This window comes from Anser anser (assembly GCF_964211835.1).
Source record: "Anser anser genome assembly, chromosome: 23".
Taxonomy (NCBI): domain Eukaryota; kingdom Metazoa; phylum Chordata; class Aves; order Anseriformes; family Anatidae; genus Anser; species Anser anser.
The window spans coordinates 3,028,845-3,046,208 of record NC_139744.1 but is presented as its reverse complement, the minus strand read 5'-3'; the positions used below and the strand labels follow the sequence as shown (position 1 = coordinate 3,046,208).

At 44.5% G+C, this 17,364-nt stretch overlaps 1 protein-coding gene and 1 long non-coding RNA gene across 2 annotated transcripts in view; one reads left to right on the top strand and one right to left on the bottom strand.

The window, feature by feature from the left end:
• Positions 1-5,705, top strand: part of LOC310885702 — a 26,856-nt gene extending 21,151 nt beyond the window's left edge. Inside the window, exon 2 of the long non-coding RNA XR_014574908.1 lies at positions 323-5,705. This is a non-coding gene — a long non-coding RNA (uncharacterized lncRNA). The remainder of the gene's footprint in view (positions 1-322) is intronic.
• Positions 4,268-17,364, bottom strand: KAT7 (lysine acetyltransferase 7). Its single transcript, XM_083809319.1, has 15 exons — positions 16,998-17,364; positions 15,525-15,672; positions 14,070-14,246; positions 13,640-13,879; positions 13,002-13,084; positions 12,665-12,754; positions 11,865-11,963; positions 11,582-11,692; positions 10,575-10,766; positions 10,157-10,246; positions 9,099-9,239; positions 8,139-8,232; positions 7,809-7,955; positions 6,806-6,912; positions 4,268-6,132 (listed from the first exon to the last, which is right to left on the bottom strand). Exons 1-15 carry the CDS (start codon positions 17,010-17,012, stop codon positions 6,031-6,033), a joined length of 1,836 nt encoding a protein of 611 aa, XP_083665445.1. The 5' UTR covers positions 17,013-17,364; the 3' UTR covers positions 4,268-6,030.

Sequence of the window (17,364 nt, the reverse complement as noted above, 5' to 3'; positions counted from 1 at the left end):
TGGGCAGGAGCCCAGGGGAGGGGGAAAAAGCAGACCTAATTACAGAGGATGCTCTCAAAAATAGAGTTGCTTTTCCCCTTGTCTGTGAGCTGGTGTGAGAGGTAGGTGTTCTAGTTCTTTCCATAGTTTTGGAACAACAGAAGGGCGGAGTTACTGGCAGATGGACTGTTGGCCATGGGTTTAAACTAAGCTCAGAGCTACACAGCCATCACAATAGAAACAACTGAAGTAATTTTACATATTTAGCTTCCTTTCCTTCCTGCTGTCTCTTTTCCTTTAACGTTCTTTATAAGAATATCAACCACCTATTCATTCCCTGCAGATCCTCAGCGCGGCCACAACATGACCACATCCTGCCCCAAACGATTACATCAAAAAGGAAAAGCCAGCAGAGCTGCTAGTGCTGGGCTGGGGAGAAGGAACGGCAGCAACGTACCGATTCCTGGAGATCTTGGTGAAGAAAGACAAGCCCTGTAAAATTCACTGCTTTGCTTCATCGCGTTGAAAAACCTTGTTGTGCCAACATTACAGGAGTCTGGGGAAATAAAACTGTAAGAAGTGGGGCTTTGTGGTCTACCAGCTGCAATAGTCCAGAGACTGGAGTGAAAGATGGAGGTTTTGGGATCACGTTAGCGATCTGGCTCAGAATGGTCCCTATAAACACTGCGTTGGTACAACTGAGGGCAGCACAGTGAAGTCCAGGGTCAGGACTAAGCAGCTGGTGGCGAGGGAGCAGCGACAGTGATCCCTACAGCTGTTCCTTTTGTCTGCTTTCCACACGTCAAAATGAGAGTTCGTGCAACAGCAAGCCCCCAAGGACTAAGGGGAAGCATGAATGGAGTACAGCCTGGCTAGACTGCGCGTTAACAACAACCGGATCTCTGAAGCACAGAGAGTGAGACGAGTAAATTTAAGTTTCATGTAAGGCAGTAGTTAATAGTCTGTTGTAAAGCCATTCCGAATTCTCATTCTGGGGGTTTTAACTGCAAAAACTTGCCTTGCCCTGGGCAGTTCAACTTGGACAGCTTCCAGGCTGGAACAGCTTTGCTTTCCTTGTCCTTTGAACAATTTCAGAAGAAAATTTATCTATGTCCACGGAGAAAAGCATATTTCCTAGTGGCAGATTCTGAGAAAATCCCGCCTTCACTCACACTAGGCTAGAGTAGCAGTTAAAAGTGAACGTGACTGCTCCTGAGAAAGCCCAGCGCAGGGCTTGCTCTTTGTTAGGGTCACCACCTCTAAAGCCTTTATATCCATTGTCCTTCCAGAGACCGTATTCAAGGACGAGGGCGGAGGGACACTTAAGCTTTGTGTGTCGTAACTCTTCTGTTTCCCAAGGCTGAGAGAAGTTTTGGAATAATGTACAGTTTTAAAGCAGCCCTGAGACTGCTCTGATGCACGCTGAGAGGCAGAGAGCCCCAGATGGCTTCAGAAAGGGTAGACCATAATTGATCACCCGAAAAAAGATCCATAATTTATAAGGATATACTTCTTTAAAAAGGGATATGGAAACATTAATGATGATATATACTGTTGAGGCAGTGATTAGCCTTTTTAAGTCTTAAATCAGCCTAAAGCAGAGAGGAATGGGAAAGAGAAATGAGAAGAGGATTACTGCTGTGGAAGTTTTATGCAAGCCTGTGAAAGCACCTTATTTTGATCTTTGTCAGACCCGTGCTTCAGTTGGTCTGATCTAGATTTGACCCAGACTAGCAGTTCCTCCAGTAACAGTTGGCACAAGAGCTAAGAATTCCTCTTGCTATGAAATCTTCAACTCCACGGAGAAACTTGGAGTAGTTTGGGGGGAAACTTAAATACACAAATTGTGCATTAACCAGATCGATAAACTTCTCTTCACCTCCATTTCCTAAAGCTGAACTAATTACAAGTTCAGCTAAAGAGCAGATGATAACGTCTATGCTGTTTGTCCAGGCCCAGCCTGAAATGCAGTAATTGTGTGTAGTGAAGCTTTAAGCCTGGAACAGCAGCGCATGATCTAAAGCAGAGCAGCGCGGGTGAAATCAGCTGGTAAGCATATGCTTGGGTGATGCCTGCCTGCAGCTTGTGCTATCACACCTGTACCCTTAACTTGGAGACTAAAATAGGAAGTGAAGTTGTTCACTATACCAGGAAAGCCAGGACCAGCAAAACAAACAGGGCAAAAGCTGCATACTACAGGGACCGCCAGTAAAGCGGCTGCAGGATTGCTGGCATTCATGCAAAGGGGCAGAAGTCATGGAAAGTTCTCTGGGAAACAAACTCAACAGGAAACAATCCTGTTATATAAGTGCATAGACTGGCTACTACCGCACCCATAAAGCTTTCAGAGGGCTATTTCTCATTTACTGACAGCAGAGAAACGGACACCATAAAGATTTTTTCAGCTTTGGCTCTGCTGACCTACAATTTTTTGCAGAATATACATTCCCCTCGGATACCAAGAAGTGCATTAGATTACAACCAAAAAAGACATTATATTGCTGGCCTACGGAAAAAATGATGAGTTTGATGCGAAGCACCAGGACTGAGCATTGGAAGACGTCTCTCTAATTCTTTGGGAGGGTACCTCTCTGATTTTGGGCACATAACCTAAGGTTTTCAAAAAAAAAAAAAAAAAGCCTGTAAAGTTGCACCTGCTTCAACTGTTCACCTTTACTGGCTTTCAAAATCATACTTGATTTACATGACTTTCAATTCACAGGCAGTTCTTGTTTCTGGGATATAGAAATGAAATAGTTTGGCTCTCAACTTCTATTTCAGTCTTGCACTGAATTTGCGTTTACACTCGAGTTTCTTTGGGTCCATCACATCAAAGCACTCTGTGAGGTTATTAACGTGCTAAAACTACATACATCAGCTATTTCTGGGTTAGGTCAAGGCTGAATGTAAGCGTTACTTTTTAAAAATGAAAAAAATGGAACAAGAACGCATCACCTGGAACATTTTCTCAGAGCGCTGGCTGCTTTTTGGTGGCATCAACGTTTTTAGGTGGGCTTCACGCTGCCATGACAGTGTATAACATCTGCAAGTTTGCGACTGCTATGAATAAACTGTGGGTGAAACTGTGAGCAGTTGCATGTCTCATCCTCTGGTTACCCGGAGATGTTTATGGCTATCTGTATGACTCACTACTTAATGAGTGTTTGCATTACCAAAGGATCCAGAGGTCTCAGTCAAGCACAAGACCCCATCATGTTACGAATTGTACATGTACAGGGAGAGTCACTGCCCCAGAGAACTCGCAACATAAACAGGCCAGACAGAATAAGGGAAACAAAAGCGTAGAGGGGCTGGCTGTCACACAGCAGAGCAGCGAATAAAGCACTTATCCTCTTGTCTCTCTGCCCAGAGATCTACAAAAAAAATCACGCTGTATCCCTCTGCACTTGCAAAAATAAAAAGGGCAACTGGCGTTGTGCAAAGCTGTGCTCAAGTAAAAGCAATGCTCCCAAATGATATTTCTTTAATGATCTTAAATTAAGGAAATGGTCTTTAAATTAAGACAGAAATAGGAAGAGCCTTGATGTGAGCTAACAAACACCATTGCTCAGGGAAATGTGTGGGGGTTTGATTATCTATTGTTCATCCATCTCAAACAGAACAAGGCTACAATCTCAATTCCTTTGTTCACAAGCTAAGAATGGAGTCCCAAGTTATGTTCACCATCATATCAGACTCACTCTTAACAGCACCCGAGCCTCTCTGCAGCTTACCCAGAGTCCAAAGAACTTTTTCTGCTCCTCCTTCCATTGAGTTCTGTAGAGAAGCAGACTGTCTGGAGTCAGAAATTGTATCAAAGACTCAAAATGCTCGAGCAATGCATTGAACTTCAGATGCTGTTTATTAAACATCAAGGAGTTCGCTGCCCGATGTCCTGGCATAGCACAAGAAGCAAGGAGATACGGTCATGGAAGTGGAGAAGAAAAGGCTAAAAATCTAGGGCTATCACTTCCAGGAAAAATCCTTCCTTCTTACAAGAACTTCAGGCTGACATGTGCTATCCCGCTTTCGGATGACATACTTAAGCTGCCAGCACCTGGCAACAACCTCATTGTAGGCTCCTGGGCACAATCGGCTCTCAAGTGAATATACAATACAGGCTACCTCTAAAACATCCAACTCAGAGGCTGCTACAGTCACAATCCTTAATACACCAGGCGCAAAGACAGGTTCAAAATTAGTCCCTTGCAACAGAAAGCACCAGCTTCACTTAAATGAAGATGCAGAAGAGCATATCGGTTAAAATAAAAATGAAAAGGCACAAACATGAGCAGAGAACATGCTTTATTGAGAAGTAGATACAAGAATAGCACATTCTACCACATCATGGGAACAGGGTTTAGCTTCTGCACAAGAATGGCCTTCTTCCCTACTCCACAAGAGATCTACCTTGTTGGATAGTTTCATGAGTATCTGGAGTTAGTTACAATACAAGAGCAAAGGGCATGAAACAGCAAAATTCAGTAATGCCCACAAAGTATACATCATGTACTGATGATCTTTTTTTTTCCTTTTCCTTTTTCTTCTTTTTTTTTTTTTCTTCTTTTTGTTTTTTTAAGGGAGGCAGAGAAAGGCAGACAACCATCAGAAGGGCAACAGAGAACTTTTCCACATAAGGATGGGTCAGTGGTTAACAGGAAACGGCTCCTACCTACCGGTACATTGCAAGTGCTTCACTTCAGTCACCATTTAATGAGAAAGCACTGGAAGTTTAAAGGAAATTGGCACTACGTGATGCTGCCATCATCTACTCCAAGACTGTGTCCCCCCACTTTTAATCCCATTGGAGCCATATAGCAAACTTGTGGCACAAGGACAGTGGTTATACTTGAAAGCCATTGTACGATAGTTTCTTCCAGTGGTGCTGATGGGACAGAGGAAGTAAAAGCTTTTTTGTTTTACAAAGACAAACAAGGATGCACTGTCAGAGAAGCAAACCATCCACGTAGCTAACTGGAGATGCCACTGATGCACAGAACGTACGCTGTAGGCAATCCAACAACTGACAATATTTGTATTTCAGAGTTTCTGTGGCTGTTTGGACAAGGCTATCAAATATCTATCTATAGTTAAGATTTTATTTCTTCAGTCTAGAGGAAAAAATCCTCTCCAGTAGGAAGAGACATATGATTCAAGGAAGACCATTCTGGGAAAATATATCTCCAGTGAAATATACTGAAAGGGGCTATTTCTGTGTAAAGGAACCCACCAACTCGAAGAGAGAAACCAGGAAAGCAGCAACGTGTAATGAAAGAGGTCTCTCCAACAGATGTGGTACTGTGGTAGCTCCAGGAGCCCGTACCAAGAGCAACTCCATGAAGCATGTGACTGTGATGTTCTCAGACACTTAGCCTTGACTCCTCTGGGGTTAACACTAACAATCACACCACTCAGTTACAAGATATGTAAGCTTCTGACTGCACAATATTAACTATGTGAAGACCTGCTATATTATACGGAAAACACTGCTGAAAGAGGTGGCGTGTTACCTTACTAAAACTATCTGATATATGGAATGGAACAGTCCATCAGGCAGGACTAGTTAAAATGCTGAAGTCAGTGTAATTGCAGCTCGTTAGAAAACCAGACTTCCCCCAAACAAGCACTATTAGACCTTGTTCAAAAGCCACAGAAGTTATCTCCGTTACTTACAAAGCAAGGAACTTGAAGGAAGAAACAACCAGATTACAGGACACAACACAACCTCATTGGAATAAGAACGTGAGGGTAAGACCAGTGACTGGACAGGTACAGTACCAGATATCAGAACTCCTTGGGCCAGTGCTGCTAGGAGCTTTGTTTGGGTCCTATACAGATCCAATCCTTGCAACCTCATTGAGGCCGAAACATAAAGTTCCTCAGAACTAGCGTCTGTGGTGTGCACAAAAGATCTGGGCCAGAACAGTACCAAGGGGAACTGATCTTTCGGGAGGGTACTGTACCAGCCAATCACAACAGCAACAGATACAACAGAGATCCCTAGGGTATTTCCTACTGCTGGGGTTCACTGGCTTCAGGAGTGACAGACAGTTAAGTTCCCTTAGGAGGGGTCCATTTCAAACAGCTGGGATCCATTATCTTATTGCTGTTGGATCTTTTTGCCTCTTTGGCTATCCATTCATCAATCAGATCCTAGGGAAGAGAGCATGAAAGGGCGGGTTAAAAACAAACAGTCCACGATGGAGAATTATCCACGGTACAGCACCAAACATCAAAGTCCAGAAATCTGCAGATGACTAGCCCACTCACTAACTGCTGAGCATGACAAAAGTACCAATCCTTCCGCAGTGTTCTAGAAGCACTTCTAACCACACTGATAAAACTACTTGTAGCTACAAAGTCTCAGGGAAGGGGAAAGGAATGAGAGAAACTGTTGTATATTCCGGGATGTATAAACCACTTGTCTCATTTCTAATGAGGATACAAACGTGACACATTCAGGATTCCATGAATTCAGCTCACTGCTGTCTCATACATTTGCCCAATAAAGGGTTGGCATGATGAGGAGCATGATGGGAACGCTGATCCATTGCTCCCCTAAAAGCTGCTTCCAATGAGTAATGTTATTCCATACAGAAAAAAAAGTACAGTTGATGCAGCGTGTTTCTACACTACTAAAGAATAATGCTCCGTACCCATGCTTTGTTTTATCAGTTACTGCATTTCAAAATTATGGTGCTCCCCCACTAGAATCAAAAGGCTGGGAAACCCAGCACAAAACAAACGAAACGCTGACTCCACTTCATGTGAATGTAACAGCTAAATGTAAAGAAACAAGCGCAGAAAGAGCCATCAGAAATCTTACCTGTCTTTTTAGGACCAGGTGTTTTCCCTTCCAGTACTTCAGCATCTGAAGTGCCTGCAACGTACTAACGATGTCAACAGGGTTTACAGCGGTCTCCTGGCTGATTTCTGCAAACCAGTATCAGAGGATGTTAGAATAGAAACAGACTCCACTGCAATACCCTATAATAGATAGTTTTCAACTACGAGTCTTAGGCAATGCCTTGTGAGGTGATACACACAAAATGCCTTGCAGATACTAAGGAGTGTTAACATGCAGCGTTATTGCTGCTGCCTGACTTGCACCCTTTGACCATCCTGGTTATCTGCTTGACCACTTGTCTGTGGTCATTTCGCTCTAGAGGACTGATCGATTACAAATAGCTTGAGAAAACTCAAGATATGGATACAAGCCATGCAGAGCTGTAGAGAAACAGCCCAGCTCACCCAAAAACTGAAAGCCAACCTAGATGAAGCGCTGGGGAATAATTAGTTGAAACAGAGCGTCATAATGATTTAGTGATACTGCTTTTAGGATCCAAGTTAGTATGGTGCAACCCTCTCTAAGAAGGCATAGCAGCTTTTTCAGAACAACCTTGATATTGCTATGAAATACTGCATATTCCTAGGGACCGTTTTGAATATAAACATGCTATTAAAAGAAGTTTAAATAGTCTTAGCTTTTATCTAAAATGTTTGAAAGCCACTCGGTGTAGCCACTTTTCTTTTTAAAATTAATATTCTAATCTAGACCTGTATGAAGTTCTTTACTGAACCTTTTCCAAAAATGTTTTTAAAAGAAGAAACCAGTACATAGTTTCAAAACTCTGCAAGCTGGCTTATTGTTAATGGCGGCAGGACTGGAAAGGAGCCATCCCCAAATACAGGAACATTCCACTGGCTGTGCTGCTACACAAACACCTGTATGCACGACCTACCCCACATTTGAGGAAAATGAGTGAACAGGACGCCCTGGTATGCTCCTGGACCGACTCACAACAAGTTTATTTAGGTTGAAAACATACCTTTTATAGAGATCTCTTTTCCTTGGAAATTATGCAGGTAACGAAGCAGAACTTCCTTCCAGTAACTACGGTAGCTGATGAGACCCAAATCAGACAGAGGACGTTCTGGAGAGCCAACTTTTTCTTCTACTTTAGAAAGCAAATAACCTGTAAAGGAAAGAAAAGTTATTTGTCCTTCCTAAACTACTTTATCCTGACTGTTACCCTCCTCAGCACAAGCAGAAATCGGGTATAATGACAACTGCTCAAAAGTCACCAGACACGTTAGATTTTTTGGTGAAACTGTCATAGTGGACAGAATGTTTCCAGAATTTCTCTCTTTATACTTACTGAAGTCAATGAGCATTTTGCCATAACCTTGCCTCATGTACTGAGGCATTGTCAGGATACAGGAAACATTGTAGTTGAGAAAAGAATTCTTCTCCTAAAACCAAGAACACAGAGAACAGATTAACAGATCTAGATCCGCACCCACAATTGGGTATATCAGAATCCCAACAGAAGGAACAAGCCTGTGCAACTGATACAATAGAGGTGAAAGGATCAACGGCAGAAAAAACCTGCCTAACAACAAGTAACGTGGTTATCCTTCAGCTACCAGCCTAGCTTAGCGTCTTACTTTATTAGCCATTGGGTGTTTAGTGCAAAATTTTAAGCTTGGGATGGCGGGGCACGGAGCTGTACCTGAGAAGGAGCCAGTAACACTCTCAGTTATTAACGCTCTCACTTGGGATTAAACAAAGAGATTGCCTATTTTTTCAGGCAGGCAACGTGACTGAGCAAACAGAGCACAGAATACAGTTCAGAAAATTGCCTGGTACACTCTAAGCTCAGCCAGTGACTTTCTTGGGGGATCTGTTTAAGTTACTTGAACTTCTCAGCTTCTCCATCTAAGAGTTTTTATTCCTCCAAGTACTTTATAAGAAAAAAACATGGCGACTAATACTTTTTTTAGATGTATTTTTCCTCTACATCTTTTTAGATTTTGTTTAAACACTACTTTTGCCAATATTTAAGCCACCATTACGCTTACAGGTGACAATAGTTTATCTGAGCTGATTTGTTTTTTGCTAGTAATGCCAAAAGATGCTACAGCAAAGCACCTTCAGTCCCCGCAGTGAACAGTATGAACTCACACGGAACAGGTTTGAAACTTTATCTCCTCCTGGAAGCAACAAATCCTGAGACTGCGAAGACTTGGAGAAGAGATGCAGTACTGATAATCTGTGTCCTAAACCTCATCCTAGTGATCTAGGATAATAAGTACACAAAGTTTTTTTCCAAACTAACCTTGGAGAAATATCCTATCAGGTGACAGCCAGTGTTGTCAGCTTCTGTCATGACATAGAACAGGAAGGGTTCAACATCATAATACAGTGTTTTATGGTCCAAGAAAAGTTTTGCCAGCAGACACAGGTTTTGACAGTAGATCTAGAAGCAAAAGGAGAGTAGGATACACCTGTTTATTATGGTGGAACGTGTCAAGCGTGGAGAAAAACAGACATACAAGGGAAATGAGAAGAAAGTTCTGAATCATCTGAGAAATAGCAGTCTAACAGAGCAGCTGGGCTGGGAAACAATTCCATTTATGATGAAACTTGGTAAGCCTAGCTTCCTAAGGGTGGGAATCTGTTTGTGATATTAATCTCTGAATGTTCAAACCATCACATCCTCGGTGAAGGGGAGCAAAGGTTGCATCTCTGCTTGCTTGTACTGTATTGTATTTATTCCAGCCTTCAAGGTCATCTGTGCTAAATACAAAAGACTCCTCCCAACTTCCAGCAATGCAAAAGTTAGCTTTTTTTTTTTTTTTATTTCCTTCTGAAGCCTTACAAGACTGGACGCAACTAGAAACAGGGCACAAGCACAAGGCTACTACCTAGAATCTGCAACAACTGGTTCAGTGCATGTTCTACCTTTCAACTGAGAGTTAAGGAGGTCACCCCCGGTAATATCACGCTACTTCCCACCGTAACACAAGTTTGACTGAATATCCACAGCTAAGTAAGAGATGGGCAGTGGCAATCTACTGAGGCCATGTGCGGAATCTCCCCGTTCATTTGCAGAAAGGGATCTTGACACAAATCTCCAAAAGCTACTGAGCCAGCACAACACGGACAACAGATGGAATTGCTGGTGCACAACAGCTCTGAGGAATAACCACAAAGAGAATGCAGACAAAACGACTGCCAGAATTGCAAAAATGGACAGATCAAACTGTAGTAGCCTTTCCTCCATTAGAGAGAAAGGGCCACTTGCATCCTGTTTCTCTACAGAAAAAGCAGTACTTGGCACGTTTGAAAGATGGACTCCACATTCAAGAATGGCTTATTATCGCAATTAGTTACCTTGTTCTTTTTCCCATCGACTTCAAAAACTGAAATGGAGCCTTTGCGGTAGATTTCATCACCCGGTGGATGCTTCCAAACACATTTTGCCTATGACAAGTAAACAAAATTAAGGTGACACTACTGTTTTAAGGGCAGAACAGGTTACAACAACTACTGGATATACCAGGAAACACACAGACTTTTTAGCTATGATAAAAAAAATTAATTCCAGGTCCCTTTTCTGTTCCTCTGTAATCCCCTAAATGGGACAGAAATCAAGCCCGTACCTAGAAAAAGCAGCCTTTCCTTCTAAATGACACAATATTCTCACCTACCGAAGTGAAGAACTGAACTAACAACAGTAATAATGTTTAAAAACATCTAAATGCTCACAGCTGATTTAAAGCTCAGGAATCACATCTACCCCAACCCTTACCATGTGTCTGCGCAGTATTGTCTGGCTCTTCATGTATTTGAGACAGAATTCACACATGTAGAGACGTCCCAGGCGAGCGTACTCCTCTGGGTAGGGAGAATGATACCACGTATCCAGTTCGTAACGGCCAAAAGCAATTGTTTTAATCATATTGCTGCCTTCTGTGATCTGGCCCTGGAGCCGCAACTTCTCCTATGAATGAAATCAATGGATGGCTATTAAAAAAAAATATTAAAAGATGTTGAGAGGAAGGGGCCCTGTTTATTTCCCTCAGGGAAATCCTTCACTTCAAGTCTTCTAAATTCAAGCAAACTCCGTCTGAGCCCTGTCCATGGGCAGTACTTACCGAGCCTTCCCTTCATCAGAAAACATCTTTAATCAGAACTTAGCAGCATGCTAACACTAGGATCCTACTCTTTCTGTTACCAAAGCAATGTAACCTACATGCAGCTTCATACTTCTTCCCTCATCTGCAGGGAGAGGGATACAGCCTAACGCCCTGCCTTCACATATCCCAGATGCAGTTGTCACCAGTAAGCATTAAAATATGTTTTAGTTCACTTCTGGAGATGTAAGGTAGCTTTGAAAAGCACCTACAGAAACAATAGAAGTATTTGAACTCCAATTCAAAGCCATTGGCTCATATCAATACGGCTTTTGTCTTTTGTTTTTAATCACTCCTTAGGTATTGTTTCAGCAGGTGAAGCTATCTGCTCTCTCACTGAAAAGAAACACCTGTTACATAGGACTGTTACTAATTACTGCTCTTGCAAGGCACTGTAGCATTCATGTCTGAAGATTTTCAGCTCCAGCTGTTCTTTCAACAAACCCTCTGAATGACTGGCACTTCAGCGTTATCCCTAGCCTAACTTTGCTGACTTGGCTGGGCTGTAGAAGTTCTTGTAAGAAAAGCACCTACCTGCACAAGTACCACAAAACCCAGAAAACATTCACATTTCTGAACAAGTACATTTACTATGAGACATATTATGATTTAGAAGTCTCACCAGGTCCTCAGATGCCCGTGCTTGTGCTCTTCGGAAAAGCTCAAGGTCATATTCACTAGTCAGGTTTTCAAGTAGAGGTTCCCTAGTATTGCCGTAGGTTTGTCTGTGCTCCTAGAACAATAAAACAATAGGAGTTTTTGCCGCCATACTGCAACCAAGCTGTTGAATCTTGCAGCTTTATTAGCTGAGAATGCTGCAGGATGACTGCAAAAGCCAAACTCCCACTTGGTGGTCTCATTCCAGGCAGGAAGGAATCAAAGAATCAAAGAATTGCTGCTTTTACCATGTATTTTTCTTTTTGCTCCTTGCTTAATCCTGAGTTCCTCTTCTTCCTGAGCTCAGCTACTTTCTCTTTGTACCGAAGCTGTCTCTCAGTTGGTGCCTGAAACAAAATACAAAAGAAGTTGAAAGCTTCTTTAGACTTCATCCACTTCAAACATTTTCCTGCACCTTCTCACCCTAAAGAACCTCTGCCCTTGCTTCTATTTTACCATGTTTGCTGTCTCTGAACCAAACCTGCACACGTGAGAAAGCACTTCAAGTACAACACAAGTATGTAAAACAGTAAATTTTTCTTCCTTCTGTGGCCTGCATTTGTCAACGCACCTCAGTCCCACAAGACAGGGTGCATTCCTTATGCGCGGCTTAATCATGTGGAAAGCTCAAAGCTGACTCATGAAATCATCTTGACTCAAGCTCAAGTCTCGTGAACTGAGAAATGTAATTCCCTTTGGTTATATCCTCTTTGATTTAGTCAGAGGAAAATGGTAGTTTACAGTTCTGCAGAAATTCTCTTGTCATACACATCAAAGCACACAGAAAAGATCATCCTGAGAACATTTCCAGCCTCCTTTGTAATATTACTGGCCAACGCCATTTCTCTGCTCTCACTAGCTGTTCCAGTCTCTCACTGAAGGGATAAAATAAATTTCCCTCGCTGAAACAAATTGGAGATGGCAAATGGGAGTGTCAGGACTCAGCACAAAAGCTTATCCGACAAGTGAAGAAGGGAGATCAAGTTAAAGCCTTTGTCACTGGAAACCACCAGCTGAGGTTTTTCCGCTTTTAACTGAGCAGCCTTACCTGGTGTCTGGTGGCGTGCCTGTTGTTGTCATCCTGCCGATGGGCCAGCATTCTCTCCTCAATCTGTTTATCTCGGCTCTGTGCTCGCACCTGGAAGTCAAAACTCATCTGTCAATACTGCAGCAAACTACCATCAAAGCTTTCACCTTTACCATTTCTCTGCTTATGTGAATTTTCTGAACTGCAGTTCACAGATGATTTGACACACAAACACTGCTGTCTTACAGCTAAAGACATCAGCTGGAACACACTAATACTGTTTTCTGTTCACAAATGACAAGTCTTGGCATTTTGTTCCATAAAAGCACAAGGAAGATAAAACAGAAGACTCAGTTACCTTGCACTCATCTGCTGAGAGATTATGATACAGTGGGCATCCTGATATGGAGAAGTGTCGCTCGTGTTTTCCAGTTAGGTGGCCTGCAAAGAATCAGAAATAAAAGCTTTTAACATATGTTCATAAAGAGGTTTAAAAAGTATCACAGATGGTCAGATAATGCATACAAGCTTCTCGGGGAGATATTCAGTTTATTGCCAGTGTGGTAGGAGGAAAACATTTCATGGTTCACTGCACAAGCTTTAAGAACAAAGAAAGAAAATCCTTTTCACTCTAACTGCATTTCATGCAAGCACCCAGATATATTAAACGACTGCATTCACTTGTTTATGAAAACCTGCTTTTGTCAGAGACCAGAACCCTGCCTGCAAAACTCTGCATTTTCCCCCGACACCTGTGCTCACACTCCTAACTTGCTCTTTATCCCATCATCTCCCAAACATTCCCATCGAGACAACACGTCCAGAAGAATACACCTGCTGATACGCTCCACATCCCTTCTCTATACCCACTTCTCAGTAATGTTGCTGATCCTAAGTAAGTGCATATTGTTAAGTTGTATAACTCATCTGAGGGGGACTTTGAATATCACCGCAGGAAAGCAAAAATCAACAAATTAATCCTGGAGCTGAAATTACCTAAAGAGTTACAACCAGGAGTGGGACATTTCATGTTGAAATTGTAGCTTTCATGGAAGCGGCGGCGCTTAGGGCGGTGAGACAGGTCACTTCCAGAATCCTTCATGGACATGTCCTTGGCAATGCTCTCATCATGGGATACGTTTGGACTGGAGATATCAATATCAGACTCTGAGGAAGGGGCATTCCCGGTGGGGGTACGAGGTGGAGACTCATCATGATCCGCTGCATTTTTAGTGTCTGAATAAAGATCAAGATGTTACAAATTGGTCTGAAAGAAAGCTTTCAAAAAAATACGCAAAACAACTCTGGATAACTGTCTCACAGCCTCTATCCTCAGGATATTATACTGTGCCCACAAAAAACGGAGTCACATACTCCTTCCAACAGCATTTTGCAAACTCTCGACACCTCACTGCACCCTACGTACCTCTATCAGAGAAGTCAACCACTTGCTCAGTTTCTGATCCAGATGAACGAGTCTGCCGGAGCGGGTATTTCTTTGGAGTCACAGGAGTGGGCTGCTGTTGGCTGCGAGTTACCCTCCTCGTAGAATAGACAGGCTCTTCTGCTCCAAATGACGGTGGATTACGAACCGGGCTGGAATCTAATTTCATGGAAATACCATAATTACATCTATAATAACCACTGTAATTCAGTGAATTGCCTCACACGTGCTCTGAGGTCTGTAATACTAACATCTGACAGCTGGGTATCAACACAGACTTGTGTCCTACTGCTGGATGATAGCAAAAAGATAGGTCTCTCTTGGCTCTGTTCTTCTGAGCTTACAACTTAGACACTTGTACAAACACTGAGGAATCTGGAATTAGATCCACTTTCTCTGGATGCAATTACTTAATTAACTAGTAATTACAAAATTAGCTTTGCATTTGCAAAGCTAATAACAGTTAGCTTAGATAAGAACTATCAGCATTTAAACAACCCTTGAGAACATCAAAGCTGCTTTTGGTGTGGAGCTATATTTGGGACCCCATTTATGGTTTTGTAAACCTATACTGCTCAGACTATAAAACTGATTATTTTGAATGAAAATATTCCTTTCATACCCTAGCAATATCACAAGCATCCCATATGCTAAAACACCTTTCCTCTCATTTTTAAAGCCTAACCACCAGATGACTGCGCACGTCTACTTCTTACCTGCAAGAAAATCTGTCACAAAACACATTATTTGTCAAAGTGTATACACAAAGCAACAGAACAAACTTATCTACTGTCATTTCCTCCCCTTATGCCCCCATATGGCAGCTTATTAATTAACAGACAGGGAATGGCTCCACTAAAACTAAAATTGAGGAGATGGACACATTCAATGCTTCCTCTTACACTCTAGATGCCAAAGTAGAAGCATACAAAGTAACTATCAATACATTAATTACAGTTTATTGCAAAGTAGCATCAGCAAGTCAGGAGGATACATCTCCCTTGCTGTACAGACAACCACCCAAACAAAACAAAACAAATAAAACACTTATCCTTAAGCACAAATCCGTCTAGCTTGTCTATGGTAACAATCTGACTAATTAGATGGTAGGTAAATCTTTACAGTTCTCAGAAAAATCAGGCAAAGCTGGCAGCAGAACGAAGGGGTTTGATTCCCACCTCCTTTAAGTAGACAGCTTTACTTTTTGAACTGAGGATACTCAGGTTTTGATTTCTACCACCAGTGGAAGTGCTACATTTCACCAACAGGCGCTTATAAAGACTGCTTTTTACCACAGTATATTAAAACCCAATGAAAAAAAAAGTTAGATTTTTTTTCATTTGGGTATAAAATCCAAGCGTTTAAGCTGTAAAGGTCAGGAACGTGGAATACACCAAGCCTCCTGCCACTTCTGTGTTAAGGAAACAAATCGTTCACCTTGAGAGCTCTGACTGAGCCTGGCCGAGGAGCGGGTTACACGGGCAGACCGCCGCGACGTGCCGTCGCTTTCAGAGCTGTCTGTGTGCTCGGGATCGGTGGAGAAATCGGAGTCTTCTGTCCCGTCTGAGCTACTGCCTGCATTCCTCTACAACACCACAGACCCAGACATTAGCACAAACGCACTGGAATTTGTATACTGTATTTTATACTATAAAGACACACAGGAGATGTTTGATGCTAAGTAGGTAGTCACCGGCCCTGTGAGTGTTTAAGGAAAGGTTGGACGTGGCGCTTAGGGACATGGTTTAGTGGGTGACATTGGTGGTAGCGGGATGGTTGGACCAGATGATCTTGGAGGTCTTTTCCAACCTTAATGATTCCATGATTTTATGACATATTCAAACTAAGAAATGCCAAGCATTTTCCTCCAGAGGCAATATTTTTGTGTAACATACATTGACAGGCAATGCCTGATGTAGTAGCAGGTTTCTGAAAACAGATTAACTGAGAAAGCCCACAGCAGCACACGACTTTATTTGAAGTAAAAGCTAAATGAAATTTGAAGGGCGGACAGGACATGGCGCGAGCTGGCTGGTCCTGGTTCGCGCTGCCAAGCCAGCAGCGCTCCCACACCCGCTGCTCCCCAAAGCAGCAGAGGAGGAAACCCAAGAGCAGCAGGTGCTGGAATAAACAGAGCCTGTGCTCCCTGGGGAAGGCAGCAGGGGACGGGCGAGGCGGCGCCACACGAGGCGGGCCGCGCACACGGCACCGCCCGCCTCGCCTCAGGGCTCCGTGAGGGCCGCAGCCTCCCCTCAGCCCAGCCGTGGCGCGAGCGCGGCCCCCGCGCCGCTTTGTTTTGCGCCCAGCGGAGCCTCGCCGGCGCCGGCCAATCAGAACGCGCGCGGGAGGGAGCCGAGGGGAGAGTTCGCCAATGGGAATTGAGAGAGGGAAGGGGCGGGGCGGACGGGCATGACTGACGGTGGCCGCCAGCCAATCAGTTCGAGCGTCGCTGCCACAAACATCCACCCCGGGGGGGCGGAGTGGGATGGGGGAAGGGAGGAACAAGGCACGCGCGGGGAGGTGACCGTTGGGGGCGTAGACGGGCAGCCGTGAATACCAATCAGCGGCCAGCCCGGCAAGACAGCCCAACCAATACGCGGCCACCTCTCCAACTGCCTACCCAATGGGAAAAGCCAGGAGGCGGACCGCGCTACAGGCGGGGGGGAAGGAATCGGTAACCGTTGGGGGCGATGAGTGACGGGCACAGCGACCAATCAGCGCCCGGCGGGCCCCTGCGGCAGCCATTCAGGGAGCGAGGAGGGCGGGCGCTGGGGGGTGAAGGCCGCTATTTTCCCCCCGGTTTTGTGCCCGTGAGAAGCAGCTGAAAGGGGCTAGAGAGCGGGGGGTCGCCGCAGCCCGGGCCGGCCGCTTCACCGCCGGTCGCCTCCCCGCTCCCCCGGCCGCGCTCACCTTCCTGCGCGGCATCCTCGGTGGGGGCGGGGGCAGCGAGGTTGCTTGGTCCCCAGCGCCCCCAGGCCGTGAAGCGGCGTTCGCCGCCGTGTTAGCGCCGGCGGGCTCCGTGGTGACAGCCGCGTCTCCTGTCCTCCGGCACGGCTGCTCCGGCGGCGCCAGCCCGCTCCCGCCGCCAGTCCCTGTTCCCTGCTCGGTCCCTCACGCTTCCGCCGGGACACGGTCCACACCCCCCCGTCACGTGACCCCCGAGCCAGCCTCACGCCAGCGGGCGCCGCCATCTTAGATCCGGGCAGGCGGCCCGGCGGCGCCGCTGCGGGCGAAGCCGCCGGCGGCCATCTTAGTTTCGGGCGCTGCGGCGGCGGCC